Source organism: Rhinolophus ferrumequinum, chromosome 8 (genome assembly GCF_004115265.2).
Source record: "Rhinolophus ferrumequinum isolate MPI-CBG mRhiFer1 chromosome 8, mRhiFer1_v1.p, whole genome shotgun sequence".
NCBI classification, from domain to species: Eukaryota; Metazoa; Chordata; class Mammalia; order Chiroptera; family Rhinolophidae; genus Rhinolophus; species Rhinolophus ferrumequinum.
In genome coordinates, this window is record NC_046291.1 from 77,938,478 (window position 1) to 77,954,220 (window position 15,743).

The window sequence follows — 15,743 nt, forward strand, 5'->3', positions numbered from 1 at the left end:
GTGTGCCATCATAAGATTAGTCACTGTTCTGAAGGAACAGCATAAGCAATTGTTTAGAGGCAGAGAAGTTAGTGGCAGTTTTGAGGAGAGATGAGTTCGTTAAAGCTAGAGTAGAGATTATGTGAAGGAACATAGTAGGAGATGAAACTAGAGCAAGCAGAAATCTTCAGTGCCATAATTAAAAGTTTGTATTTATTTTGCTGACAACAGAGTAATTGGAAGATTTTGAAACTAAAAGTCATATTTTTCAATTCATGATTTAGGAAGACAAGTGATAGCAGTATGACAGCTGTATGAAAAACAACCTGTTAGGTATTCCCTTTGAAAAGTGCCGAAAGATAGACTGTAGCATTTGTAATAGGAACAGAAAAGTGGAGATTGAGGCGCTGAAAAGGAGGCACTGAAAGAATAGGACTGGCAGACTTCAATGACTGTTGAAATGGAGATAAAGCTGGAGGAGGAACCAGTTAGGATGGCTTTTCTTAAGCTGATAGCTGCAGATGGACTCCTTCCTTTGTAATAATTTCACATTTCATAATTTATGTCAATAACTTAGAAAACTACATTTCCAGTTCTCAATTCTCAAAATATTCTCAATTGAAATTTTCCAAAACTAAGTGCCTATTTTCCCCCAAACAGTATCTTGCATATCCCTATCTCAATTAATAGTACCACACCCTCTAGTTAACAGCTAGATATTACATCGAAAATAAATCAACTTTTTTCAATAGTAAAATTTATTTTACATCCATGACAGAGAAGCTCTTGAGGACCTAGGTATTTCTAGAATTGACCACCAGATAATACAGTTTAATTTGGGGACTTGATTAATATCAACAAAGCCAAGCTTAGTGTTACAGGGTATAAATATGGACAAGAAATAATCCCTGTCCCTAATTATTTTCATTTTTAATTGGAACCATCGGATATAGAGAACCATCAAATACAATAAAAGGCATAAATACTATAAATTAACTTTCAAATCCCCCTAGGAAACAAAGGAAAGAGCCTATTTTGACAGAAAGTTTAGGGATAAACTTACTCAAAAATTGTATTTGAAGAGGCCTTGAAAAATAGAGGTACAATTTTTCTTGCCATATTATCAGAAGGCCAGCTTAACAATTTTGATTTGATAAATAACCAGCGTCCCACGTATAAAAAGATTGATATTAGTTTCTGCTTATTTTATAGGTTATATTTCATATTTTGTGTGTTTAGGAATCTTTCATTTGATATTGATTGTAAGGCTTTTACAATATAATGTTTAATCAGATAATGAAATGGCTAGGTGATGTTCACATATCTAATCTCTGTCAGATTGTCATCGCTTAATTTTTTTTCTTATATTTTGTTTGAACAGAAATAATCTTAGTAATAGATCAGATCATAAAAAAATATTTCTTCAAATAGCAAAACAATACAAAACATGTTTAGATACCCAGAATTATCCTTTATTGTTGTGTGCATATGTGCGTGCACATGTATGTGTGATTTGGGTTAGGGAGTCTCCAAAAAAGTGTCACTATAATTTTAAAAAAAAGCTAGAGGGAGAGATAATTATAAGCTATAAAATGACAATAATAATAAAATTGCATTGATTAACAATATTTAAGATTTCAAGAATGTATAAATAGAGAGGAAAAAGTTACATATTTCCATTTTATATAGTGGATTTATGTAGTGGAAGTCAAGCAGTTTTACCTAACTAATATAGGATTAAAGCAAATGGAATGTCTCTTTGGTTTGTACCTACTGGGTTTCCTCGAAAATAAGACCTAGCTGGACCATCAGCTCTAATGCATCTTTTGGTGCGAAAACTAATATAAGACCCGGTCTTATATTATAGTATATTAAATTAAAATAAGACCGGGTCTTATATAATATAATGGAATATAATATAATATAGTATAATATAATATAATGTAATATAATATAATATAATATAATATAATATAATATAGGGTCTTATGTTAATTTTTGCTCCAAAAGACGCATTAGAGGTGATGGTCCAGCTCGGTCTTATTTTTGAGGAAACATGGTAATTTAATAAAAGCACTTGAAAAACATACAGGACACAAGATAAGCATATTGTCATGTTTATTTCTAGAATTAGAATGTATTTTGATTTAATAAAATTCACCAATCTCAATATACTTTCTAAGGTCTAAAAAAGACATATCAACATCATTGTAAACTGTTAGAATTAAAAGCGCATACCATATTTTGCCTTGAATAGTGTGCACCCACGTTTTTTGCCCAAATTTTCCGGGGTAAAAAAATCTTTTGTTTTAATTTTTTAATTCAAATTTTTATTTGTTTACATTTAGGTACTTGTTTTTTTGTATTATAAAGGAATTTGCATTTATCTTTTTAACATATTATGTTACAAAAAATTTTATGTAACAAATAATTACAAAACATGAGAACAGATACAAGCTACAAGAAACTTTACGTACTGATAACAAATTTACGATATTTACACATCATAGAAAGTCAAGAACTCTTTGCCGTTGCAAGTTCAACAAAACTGATTATCATGTTTCAGGGTATTATTTCGCATATGGGTTTGATTATTGATTTCTAGAGTTACGCTTTTAACCCATAAGCATAAGTGAAAAAAAAATAAAATATTTATATAGCTACGGAGTTAGTACTACCCATGTATAATGCACATTCTTATTTTTCCCTCACCAATTTGAGCAAAAATGTGTGCATTATACATGGCAAAATATGGTAATTGGCATGAAATAATGAATGGTGTGTTACATCCTCAGTTGTCACAAATCTGCCTGTGTAGTTCACTCTAGGATTATTAGTCATGGATACAAATTTTTCACAAATGACCTCAGAAATTCTTTAAGGTCCACAATAATGTGTGAGGCAGAGGATCTAATAAGAGCATTTCTAGGGTAAGCAGCTTAGGAGAGCTTTGGCACTTTATAAAGTGGTTTATGAGGTGACTGAATTAAAACCTACACTTTAATTAATAACTCAGAAACTTTCACATGACCCTCAAACAACACAGGTGGAGGGTTTTAACCTTATTCATGAAGGAACTGCAGCATTAGCTCAAGGGCCCTTCTCCCACTGTTAGAGCTTACACAGAAAGATTTGTTTTTAAAGGCGGATGCTTTTGTTTGAGATAGAAATTAAAGCTCAAAATCTCAAGGTCAGTCAACCTGCTGTTATTAAATTTATGTGCAGCTCAATCATCTTCTGTGGGTTTTGGGGTAATAATAAGCAGCAATAAAGTATAGATCATTTTCATCAGGAAGACAAATTAGACCTGGCCAAACAAATGCCATATGACTGTGCCTTTTAGAACAAAGACAACCCAACCACCAGTCTTAAAAAATAATAACCCATCTGAGATTAAATAAAGTGTGGAGTAGATCATTAACTATTCCCTGAGTTCTCATGTCAGTCAAACTGCTTTTAATTACATAATTGATTATATGTTTCATGAAGTGGACAGCATTTAAAGATAATTAGTAATGCCTCCAAAACCATTTTCCAAACTTGATAAGAACACCAAAGAAAATTAATATTTGGCACTTGCTGTTAGGTTAATTAATCATTGCAGCCAATAAGTGTGGTAGTGGTAGTGGTAGGATTTCTGTACTGTGTCTAACTGGAATCGGCTCCACTGAACAAATCTTTACTGCCTCCTTCTTTTAGCAGATAATGCATTTAGATAGGAGGAAAAAACAGAATGTAATTAGGTTTTATGGAGGTGCCAAATCTGAGGAAGTGTCCCTCTGTACAACAGCTGGTCAAAATAACATGTGTACGTTCTTATTTGTAATGCCTTAGCTGGATGTATTGGACAGACTGGGAGGAAGATGAAATAGATGACAGCGTGGGAAGGATCGAGAAGGCCTGGATGGATGGCTTCAAGCGGCAGATTTTTGTGACTTCAAAGATGCTGTGGCCAAACGGTTTAACTCTGGACTTTCACACCAACACGTTATACTGGTGTGATGCCTATTATGATCATATTGAGAAAGTGTTTTTGAATGGAACTCACAGGAAGGTAAAAGACAAATGCTGCTGTTTTTAACCCACAGGCTTCTTTTTTTTCACAGAGCCTTGTTTTGTTGTGTTAAAAATACTTTCAAGTTTATTTTTACCTCTCTGAGGTGGCTGCCAATAGTCTCTGTGGGGTGGCTAACGGAGGCTGAGCATTAAGCGATGCAGCTGGCACTTGCCTCCAGAACAGGCCCGGCTCACTGTGGTATGCCAGGATTTGTGAGATTTTTAAAAGAAGCTCTCAGGATATCAGAGCTGTTTGAAAATGCAGTTTTTCTACATTATTGATGAGTTTGCTATGATCAAGCAACCCAACTCTTTTCAAATGTCTTCAATGTTTACAGCTGAAATTTAACTTATAGAGTATAAAAAAAGTAATTATAATGCTTTTATTTGAATAAAAAAATTCATGGCACTGGAATTGAAGCCCAAGAATAAACTGAACTTTGAGCCTGTTGATATGCATAGATATCAGCTTTCTCTTCCCTCTTTTGGTAGAATAATTGCAAAATGATTTTGAAATACTTGGGTAAAATTGAGAATGCTGTTGACTGTGTAACTGAGGTAGCGCAGACAAAACATCACCTCAATATTTTATCTTAGAATTACCTAAGCACACATAACATTATGAAATGATTTCAACTGTTTAGTTAAATAATGGAAAGTGGAATGTTAGAAATTACCAAAATGCTTTCTTTGACACTACACTTCCTGCATTTTTGGAGAGGAAAACTGCACAATCAGCCAAGTCTATTCATTATGAATTCTGTTTGAGAAATAAATAGTATACTGATCAGTTAAGACCATTTTAATCATTGGTTTAGTCTAACAGTACTAGAAATATTTTTCTCTAAATGAGTATAATTTATTGGCACATAAACTAAGGTCACATATTTAATAGGTTCTAAATAAATATTTAGGATTCCTTTGAAGATATTGATATGTAACACAGTATACATGACATTGTAATAGCCAGCATATTTTAGCTTGCATGGAGGTAAGAAAATAAGAAACAGTCTCAATTATTTGATGTATGAAAATTTATTATTAAAAACCTCAAATAAAGGAAACAAAATTTGAATTGCTAACACAATATTATTTGGATAGCATCCTCAGTTTTCTAATATTAAATGAAGCGAGTACAAAATGCTTTTTCATATTACGTATGAATACAATATCATTTTATAAATGGTGAATATTATTGGAATATTCCTTGTCTTCTTCTACAACCCTACATGTGAAGCAGGACCTATCACATGATTGCTCCATTTAAACAACAATATAAAACTGGAATGTAAAGAATACATCAAGATAATCAGAAATGAAATTAGTCTGTGAGCCTTGTTTATCTATTTACTCTACCAATACATTTTCCTACGTCCAAAATGAAAATCTTTATCTTCCTTTCTGTCATCTCCTAGATTTTTTCAATTTGCATTAACCCAATTAAATTGGAAGATCCCTTTCGCTCCCAATGTCTTAAGACCATGGTGTATCCCTTGGCTATTGGATGAGCAGTATTGCAATGATACTAATTATTCAGGTCAATTTCTATCCCAGGATATGGTTCTAGAATATCATAAAGAAAAGACACAGGGAAGATTGTCAGGCAAAATCATTTTAGTGCTTGCATTTCTTGACCATATGTATAATGCCATATATTAGAGAATTTAGAAGGATGAAGTATAAATGGTCTCCTTCAAATAACATGTTTTAAAACATTTTTAAAAAATATGCTCACATTGTGAAATCCATTTTTCAAATATATTGAAAGAAAATATGAGTTAAGGTATTAGGTAGATCACTATCTGTTATACTTATTTTAATATCATTTTTTTCTAAATATTTAAATATTTAGTTATGTTTCTAAGGGTCAGTTCTGAATTTTCACAATGTGTTTATATTTTACAGATTGTTTACAGTGGGAAAGAGTTGAACCATCCTTTTGGACTGTCACATCATGGGAATTATGTGTTCTGGACTGATTATATGAATGGTTCCATTTTTCAACTAGATTTGATAACGAATGAGGTGACATTACTGAGGCGTGAAAGACCACCCCTGTTTGGACTTCAGATTTATGATCCTCGAAAGCAACAAGGTATTAAAAACCAAATCAAATTGCTTCTGCGTTTCACATATAATAGTACTTCACAGTAGTACAAAAAAGTTTTTATTTTAACAGTGTTGCTGAAATTTTATGATAAAAGGTGTCTAGTTACCCCAAAGTCAATCAAATGTTGGATTTTATTACTGAAAAAAATTATTTTATTGTTCAAATTAACCTGAGGGAGTAACTCAGGGAATTCTATATGAGTGAAATTAAAGGTTTTGTCCAAATACTTCCTTTATGATATCATCTTCACTGAAGAAGTCAGTTGTTTGAAGTAAAAAAGCTTAATGTTTTCAAAGGCTAACTATTATGAGCAGTTAGAAAAACTGAGTAGGAAAGGAATATTATGGGAAAATATTTTAAAAAGCATCATATAAGGAAAATGGTATTTTTAAAAGTATCTTACTATATTTATCTGATTAGTTTCATGTACATTTAAGGAATATTTAATTATTTTAGATGGTATAAAAGTAAAATAATCTACCATGATATTCACATCTTATTAAAATCAGGTAATATATTATGTTTTATCGACTACATGAATAATTAATATTTATTAGGCTCTCCATAAATAGCCTGACTCAGAACTTAGGTATTAAACAAAGAAAATCATTTGTAAGGTTTGTGTTAGATTTTTTGTGTTATGAATCTAAAGTCATTGTTCCTTTTTGTAATGGAGATACCCTTGTGAAAATTTAATAAGCACACATTTCAGTACATTTAGGATGAAAATTATATCCTGAATTTATCAATGCACATGTTATCAATGGGAGTTTTCTAGCAACAAGAGTTTTTTGAAGATATTTCAGCTAAATGAGGAATATTAAAAGCAAACCATCTCAATCAAGGGTTTCCTTTTAGTTTTTTTTTTTTCCCTACTGTATTAACATCACCTCATTGGGATACAAATACAATTTTATAAAATAATGGAAATACATAAAGTGAGAAGTATGTACAGTTTCAATAGCTAATAAAAGAAAATTATCTTTAAAAAGAGTAAAAATGAAACTATTTGAGATAGTATAAGCTATAGTTGTGGACAAGAAATAAACAATATAGCAATTGCCTGCATTGATCAAGTGGTAATATTTCCTGTTGCATTCACATTGACCGTGGTCCACTTCACAACTACCATTGTTGTTTGTCTACTCTAAATCAGAATCAAGACTTTGAACAGGAACAACCCTTTTCATCTCCTGTAGGGTCTTCTTTTCAGAATTACTGTTCCCTCTAATTTCACAATCTTTGGTTTCCTGAACATCATTGCACCAATCAGTATACAATCGCATTTCCTATTTCCATTCTCCTTAGATATTGCTCATCTTGAATGTCATTGCTAAACTCCCTATAGCCAAATTCCATGACATTTTCACATTTTCTTTAAATTTCTAGTTGTTTTAGAAAGTTGATCAATTAAATGCAACACATGGAATGAGATAGGTCCTGTCTTACTCTAAAATGGACTTGGGCTTAAATCCAGATCCTAACACTTTCTCCTTCTGAAACTTTGGATACGTGATAAAAATTTAACAAAGGTAAGAAATGATTTCTTCATAAAATTCCTACAAGAAATAAATACTTATTTGCTATACAAAAGTAAAACTTAGAACAATTTTATCTGTGTTTTATATTAATTAATTTGCCTTTACAGTTTCTTAAACTGGAGGCATACAATTGTAAGTTTCCTTTCATATAAGCATTTCAAATAAATATTCAAAGGAGTAATGTTTCATAATCATATACAAAAATACATGCCTCTGATAGGATATGAGGAATATATTAGGTTTTCCAAGCAGTGTCACTGACATATAATTATTTAACGCTATCCCTTGGATGCACAGTGTTCTTTAAAAGTACTTTAAAACTTAATTAAAGGCACATTAAAATGGAAACTTAGCCCTGATTACTAAACTGTTTGTACAACTTTTATTGCGGAAACCATTATGTTCTGTTTTACTGAGATAATGTGTCCAGCCAAACTGATTGAAAAGCTTTCATTAACTTAGAAGAAATAATCAATTAATTTGACTTTTCTACCCAGTCTTCATATACCTAAGAATTGACTAGGTGTATCTGAATTTTTTGAACAAACAATACAATATGGAAAGCATGTCTAGTCAACATCTTTTTTACTCAGGCAATAGACATTGAAATTTGATAACCTTCTCAGGATCTAATTTTTTAGTATATTTTACAGCATTAATCAAAGTAGCTAGATTACAAAGCAAAATGCACTCAGATGTTCAAATACAAACATATTATCTTACATGTTATAATTTTGTCTCAGTGGTGCTCTCTTTGGATTTTTTGAACATGAGATATTAATAAATATTTAAAAATGTATAATTAGTGGCATATAAACTTTAGTTATATACTGTCTTGTTATACTCTTTTCTCTAAGGATAAAATAGTTGCAATTGAATAGAATAGAAAACCAAATCCCTAAGTAGTACATATCATTATTCTTCACGGAATGGAATAAGCTAGTCTTATATAGCTTTGTACTATCTCTCTCCCTGTCTTCTTTCTTTCGTTTGTTTCTCTATGAGAAACTGTTATATCACTTTATTTCTATATGTAGTATATATAGTCTATATTTACTTATAACTAGTATTTATACATATGTTTGTGAATATTTATATATATATGTGTATATATATACATATATATATATATATATATATATATATATATATATACGATTGATAGATAGCATCATACATACACACATGCACATATACACACACACATACCACCACCACCACCACCACCACCACCACCACAACCACCACCACCACCAATATTACCCAACAGGAATATCATGAAAAAATATTCATGAATGCTATTAATGTAATATCTAAACCCTTTTAGACTTGATGTCAAAAAATGAATTAGCTAATTTGACCTCTCCAGATCAGGAAAGACTCTTATCAAATGTGTTGTTAACATCAGCTTATTTCAGGAAGGGAGGCATATCACTATACTAAACAAAAGCTACCTCTAGGAATGAATTCCTAAATAATTCTTAGGGATTTAGAGTCAAAATGTTTTTCTCCCATGCTACTGTTGTTTCTTCTGATTTAATTGATAAGTTTTTCTTCTTTTCTATTTACATTTGATATCTAGAACAATTTTTATAACCCTCTCCTGAAATCCCTCATATAAAGTACTGCAATTGTATAAAACTAACACACTTTTACCTTTTTATACTGTAGGTTTAGAAGCACACTTTTATTTTTCCCACAGGTGTGAGAAATTAATTAAGTATAAATTCTAAAAAGGGTTTAGCATATTATTTTTAATCAAAATTAATAATAGTATTCTAAAAAGGGTTCATGAATGATATTCTGAATCAAACTAAAATTAATAAATAAGTTTCTATGTGAAATATATGATATTTATTAACTAATTAACTGTCATTATAACTATCAGAAGGTAGGCTAAACATTTTTATTTAAATCTCATAAAAGACATTTAATATGAGTACTACTGATTTTTATTATACATATGAGAAACGCAATGATCAAATAGATGTAGCCATTTGCCCTCAAGAAAAAATGAGCCAGAGATAAACTGGAATTTGAATTTAGGTTTTTCTGATCACAAAGTATTTTTGTGTGATTAATTTATGCCACCAATATTTATAAGAAAAATATAACTGCTACACTTTTAGACAGAAGTAAAGGAACGTTTGTTTTATTTAGTCATATTTTTATCATTGATCAATTTTGTATTCAAACATTTTTTTAAAGTTCTCCTTGATTACCTTTATAGAACCCAGGATTCAGAGATCTTAAGTTACAAAACACTGCTATAACTGGCACAGCATTTTTTTAATTTAACGCATGACATGATTATTAGCTACATTATTTGACAGCTCTAATAAGATTTAGATTTAGTGATAGGGCCATCATCACAAAACTTCTTTTCTTTCCAAATTTCCCATTTTGGAGATGCATCATCAAAACTAACCCAAAATACTAATTAGGCTCTAACAGAGTACACACACACACACACACACACACACACACACCACACACACACACACACACACACACACAGTTTCAAAGAAGTGAAAACTAAGCATATAATTCTACAAGAGAGAAAAAAGTAGACACATTTTATCCTTTCCTCAGATTGACATAATTCAAAGTTGATTCTTCTGAAACTATGCTAGATGAAATACATAATTCTTCTGGACTGAGGATCCCACTCCACTAGTGTCTATCCAACTTTTATAATGAATGTGAAGTCTAATTTCTCTTCTCAACTGCAAGCCAGACTATCTCTCCATCAAACAGAAAAGAGAAAATCCTGAGAAACAGTCCAAGATGGAGGGTAAGATAAACACTATGCCCGCTGCCTGCCAGGATCACATCAAAATTACAACTAAATTATAGAATAATTTAAATCTCAAGAATCGTCTGAAGATGAGCTGAACAGAACCCCATAACTAAGGATGTAAAGACAAGACCACATTGAGACTGGTAGGAGGGGTGGAGACATGATATGGGCTGACCCCAAACCGACAGGTAGTTGTTGAACACTGGGAGGGACACTTTGGTGGCAGAGGTCCCCTGAAGAGGTAGGAGTCCCAGCCACACAGCCTAGTGGCCCTGTGCCAGGAAGAGGAGTGCCTACAACATCTGGCAATGAAAAGCAGTGAGGACTTTGTCCATCCCAGTGAGAAAGAAGGTGGCTGGAAACCCAGACATCCTCTTACAGGACCCATTCATAGACTCACTTGCTTTCAAATACTCACCTGAGCTCCAGTGGAGGGGTGGCAACTCAAAAGGTGCCAGAGACACACGGGGAAAGAATGAGTTGTGTGGCTGTGGAGTAAGGGCTGGAGGTACAGTGTCATTGTCCCTGTGTGGAGCCTGCCTCTTGTGTAGCCTAGAAGAGGGTACTATATTTTCTCTGTTGAACTCTCCCCCAAATCTGAGATTTCATCCGTCTGGTAAAATCCACACATGTGCACCACCTTCGTCAAGCCTTATTCTGCCCAGATAGTGCTACATTGCTCTTGGGCACTCTTGTCTCCTGGGCATTTAGACCCATACCACAAACTGTAGAAGATTTTTAAAGCAGTGGGTGACCCACAGTGGCCTGGGAAACTATTGATGGTAGACAGTCAGCCACAACTTGAGATGCCTCTCTTGGGTGGCTCTTGGGGATCTGCAGACCTGAGGAGAGTGGTGGCTGGCTGTGGTGTTCTCAGGGCAGTTTGCAAAGTAGTCACAGGCCAGCACTGGTGCAAGAACCAAATCTACATTAACATTGTAAAAACCTCAGCCCACACTCCATGACTCTCTGGAATCCCACCCAGCTAGTGCTGCATCACTGGGGGAACTCTCAGCACCTGGGAGGCTGTACCCACCCCACAAGCTGCAAAAACCTTTTATAACAGTGAGTGGCCCAAGATGGACTGGGGAATTTTGGTGGCGTTCAGTCAACTACAACTAGCACTACAGCCTCTCTTGGGAGAGGGGCGCCTCCCAAGATTCTGTACTCCTGAAGAGAGCGGTGGCTGGCTGCATTGTTCTCAGGGTATTTTGTGAAGTGGTCACAGACTTGGCAGTGAAATAAGAACTGAATGTGCATTAAATTTCTAAAAAAAAAAAGAAACACAGGCCATGCTTTATGACTCCCTGGGGCCCCGCCCTGCCCATCTAGTTGCTGCATCATTGGAGATACTCTCAACACTTGGTCAAACAGTCCAGCCCATGCACCGAAGGAGGCTTTTTCAATGGCTCGGACTTACAGGCAGCCAGCAGGTGGCAACAGGCCTAGGGGTCCCTGGGCCTTTTGCTAAGCTGCCGCAGATCCAGTACTCATGGCAACCAGCCTTGGTTCACCCTACCAAGACATGAGGCTACCCCTACATTTCTCCAGGCCCAGCATAGGCAGCAACCATCCACATAGAGCTTTGTGGCATCTGTAGCATAGCCCCAGGCCAGTCACAGGCAAAGCTGAAATTGTCCTGTACAGAAACCCCTCCCAAGAGACACCAGAAACAAAACACCACGGCAGGCTTCAGAGCACACCAGAGTACTACCTGGTTAGTCCCACAAGAAGCACACCCAAAGGGTGGTCCCAATAGGCACAAGAGCCTGCTGGGGTAAATCCCACCTTTAAGGGGTCAGCCCCCACAGAGCAGCTCATACACTGTGGCTGTAGTAATACACACAGCCAGTTAGCCTAGGAGTCAATTCTACCCATTGATGCTCCAAAGGCAATCAAGTCTCAACGACAACAGAATACACAAAATACACACAAGGGACAGTCCTGGAATAAAGGCACAGGTGATCAGGGAGACTGCGCCACTGGACAACATGGGACAAATACTACATAAGGCCACTCAGCAAAGACTGAGAGATGTAGGAGATCTACCTAATACCGAGTTTCCCTGAAAATAAGACTGGGTCTTATATCAATTTTTGCTCCAAAAGACACATTAGGGCGTATTTTCAGGGGATATCTTATTTTTTCTTGTACAACAATCTACATTTATTCAAATACAGTCATGTCATCTTCTTCTGGAACATGGTCAAAACGTACTAAATGCGTCTGTCTGGCTGATGATCTTAACTGGGGCTTGTTTTTGGTGTAGACCTTAGTTTCGGGAAAACACGGTACATAGAAGCAAACACAGAGACAGCCGACAAAGACACATATCCCAAATATAAGAACAGGGGAAACCTCCAGAAATAGAACTAAATGAAATGGAGGCAACATACCTACCATAGACAGAGTTTAAAACACTGGCTATAAGAATGCATAAGGAACATAATGACATTTTCAACAGAGAGATAGAAAGAATAAAGAAAGACATAGAAACCATAAAAAATAACCAGTCAGGAAAAAAAAATGCAATAGCTAAAATGAAGAATACACTAGCTTCAACAGCACATTAAATGAAGCAGAGGATTGAATCAGCGATTTAGAAGACAAGGTAGCAGAATACACCCAAATGGAACAACAAAAAGAAAAAATAATAATAGAAAAATGAAAGTCATTTAAGGGACCTTTGGGACAATATCAAGTATAGTGCCATTCACATCATAGGGGTAACAGAAGGAGAAGAAAGGGAGCAAGGATTTGCGAACATCTGTGAAGAAATAATGAAATTTTCCCCAACCTGGTGAAGGAAATAGACATGCAAGCCCAAGAAGTACAGAAAATCCCAAACAAGATGAACCCCAAAATACCCACACCAAGACACATAATTAAAATGGAAAAGTTTAAAGACAAAGAGAAAATCCTAAAAGCAGCAAGAGAAAGAACTAGTTATTTACAAAGCAGCTCTCATAAGACTGTGAGTTGATTTCTCCACAGAAACATTACAGACCAGAAGGGAGGGGCAGGAAATATTCAAAGTGATGAAAAACAAGGAAGTAGAATCAAAACTACTCTACCTGGCAAGGCTATCATTTAAAATTGAAGGAGCGATAAAGAGCTTCCCAGACAAGAAAAAGCTAAACGTATTCATTACCACCAAGTCAATATTACAAGGAAAATTAAAAGGACTTCTTTAAAAAGATCAGGGGAAACAAAAAAACAAACAAAAGAAGATAAAAAATATGAATAATTAAAATGAAAATAATTATGTACCTCTCAATAATCATTTTTATGTAAATGGATTAAATGTTCCAATCAAAAGATATAGGGTAGCTGAATGGATAAGAAATCAAGACCCATGCATATGCTGTCTACAAGAGATCCACATCTGATTGAAAGACAAACTTTTAGTTATAAGGGGGTGGAAAAGATATTTCATGCAAATGGAGATGAGAAAAATTGGAGTAGCAATACTTATAGCAGAAAAAACAGACTTTAAAACAAATACTTTAAGAGACAGAAACACATTACGTAATGATAAATCAATCCAACAAGAGGATATAACCCTTGTAAACTTCGATGCACCCAATAAAGGATCACCTAAATATATACAACAAATATGGACTAACATAAAGGCAGAGATTGACAGTAACACAATCATAGTAGGGTGGTTTCACACCTATGAACACCAATGGACAAATCTTCCAGACAGAATCAACAAGGAAACAGCAGCTTTAAATAACACATTACATCAGATGGATGTAATTGATATATATAGAACATTTCATCCCAAAGCAGCAGAATATACATTCTTTTCAACTGCACATAGAAGATTTTCCAAGAGAGACTACATGTTAGACCACAAAACAAGTCTCAATAAATTTAAGAAGATTGAAACCATATCACTGTCATCTCTGATCACAGCAGTTTGAAACTAAAAATCAATTAGAAGAAAAAACAAACAAACAAACAAAATACAACCAAAAAAACCTCAAAAACAGACAAACATTTGAATGCTAAATAGCATGCTACTAAATAATGATTGTGTCAACAATGAGATCAAGGAAGAAATCAAAAGATACCTTAAGACAAATGAAAATGAAAACCCAATGACCCAAACTCTATGGGCACAGCAAAATCAGTCCTAGTAGGGAAATTCATAGCAATAGAGGCCTACCTAAGGAAACAAGAAAAATCTCAAACGGTTTCATTTTACAACTAAGGGCATAGGGTAAAGAACAGCAAACAAAGACCAAAGTGAGTACAAGGAAGTAAACAATAAAGATTAGAGAAGAAATAAACAAGATAAAAATGGGCTGAAAAAGAAGACAAAAAAATACAAGAGATCAATGAAGCCAAGAGCTAGGTTTTTGAAAAGATAAACAAAATTGATACACCTTTAACCAGACTCATCAAGAAAAAAAGGAGAGAGGACTCTAATAAAAGCAGAAATGAAGAGAAGTGATAATAGACACCACATGAATATAAAATATATTAAGAAACTACTATAAGCAAATATATGCCAACAAATTGGACAACCTGGAAGAAATGGATAAATTCCTAAAAGCATACAAACTTTCGAGGCTGAATCAAGAAGAAACAGAAAAGATGAATTGACAAATTACTACTAATGAAATCGAATCAGCTCCCAAGGGGGGAACATTTTCTGGATTAGATGGCTTCACAGGTGAATTTTGCCAAACATTCAAAAAAGAATTAACACCTATTCTCAAACTATTCCAAAAAATTCAAGAGGAGGGAAGACTCCTTAAGTCATTGAATGAGGTCATAATTATCCTGATTGCAAAACCAGACAAAGACATTACAAAAAAAGAAAACTATAGGCCAATATCCTTATTGAACATAGATGTAAAAAGCCTCAACAAAATATTAGCAAACAGAATTCAGCTATACTTTAAAAAAATCATACATCATGAACAAATGGGATTCATTCCTGGTATGCAAGTTTGATTCAGTATCTGCAATCAATCAACGTGATACATTACATAACCAAAATGAAATATAAATATCATATGGTCATATCTATAGATGGATAAAAAGCATTTGACAAAAACCAGCATCAATTTATGATAAAAACTCTCAGCAAAGTGGGAATATAGGGAACATATCTCAACATATATGACAAACCCACAGCTAATATCATACTCAATGGGGAAAAGCTAAAAATATTTACATTAAGGTCAGAAACAAAACAAGGATGTCTAGTTTCACCACTTTTATTCAGTATACTACTGGAAGT

At 34.1% G+C, this 15,743-nt stretch overlaps 1 protein-coding gene across 1 annotated transcript in view; it reads left to right on the forward strand.

Moving 5' to 3' along the window:
• The window catches only part of LRP1B (LDL receptor related protein 1B), a 1,793,989-nt gene that overhangs the window by 1,044,427 nt on the left and 733,819 nt on the right, over nt 1-15,743 (forward strand). The window contains exons 13-14 of the mRNA XM_033112843.1: nt 3,814-4,033; nt 5,941-6,130. Of these exons, the coding sequence (XP_032968734.1) occupies nt 3,814-4,033; nt 5,941-6,130 (410 nt within the window). The remainder of the gene's footprint in view (nt 1-3,813; nt 4,034-5,940; nt 6,131-15,743) is intronic.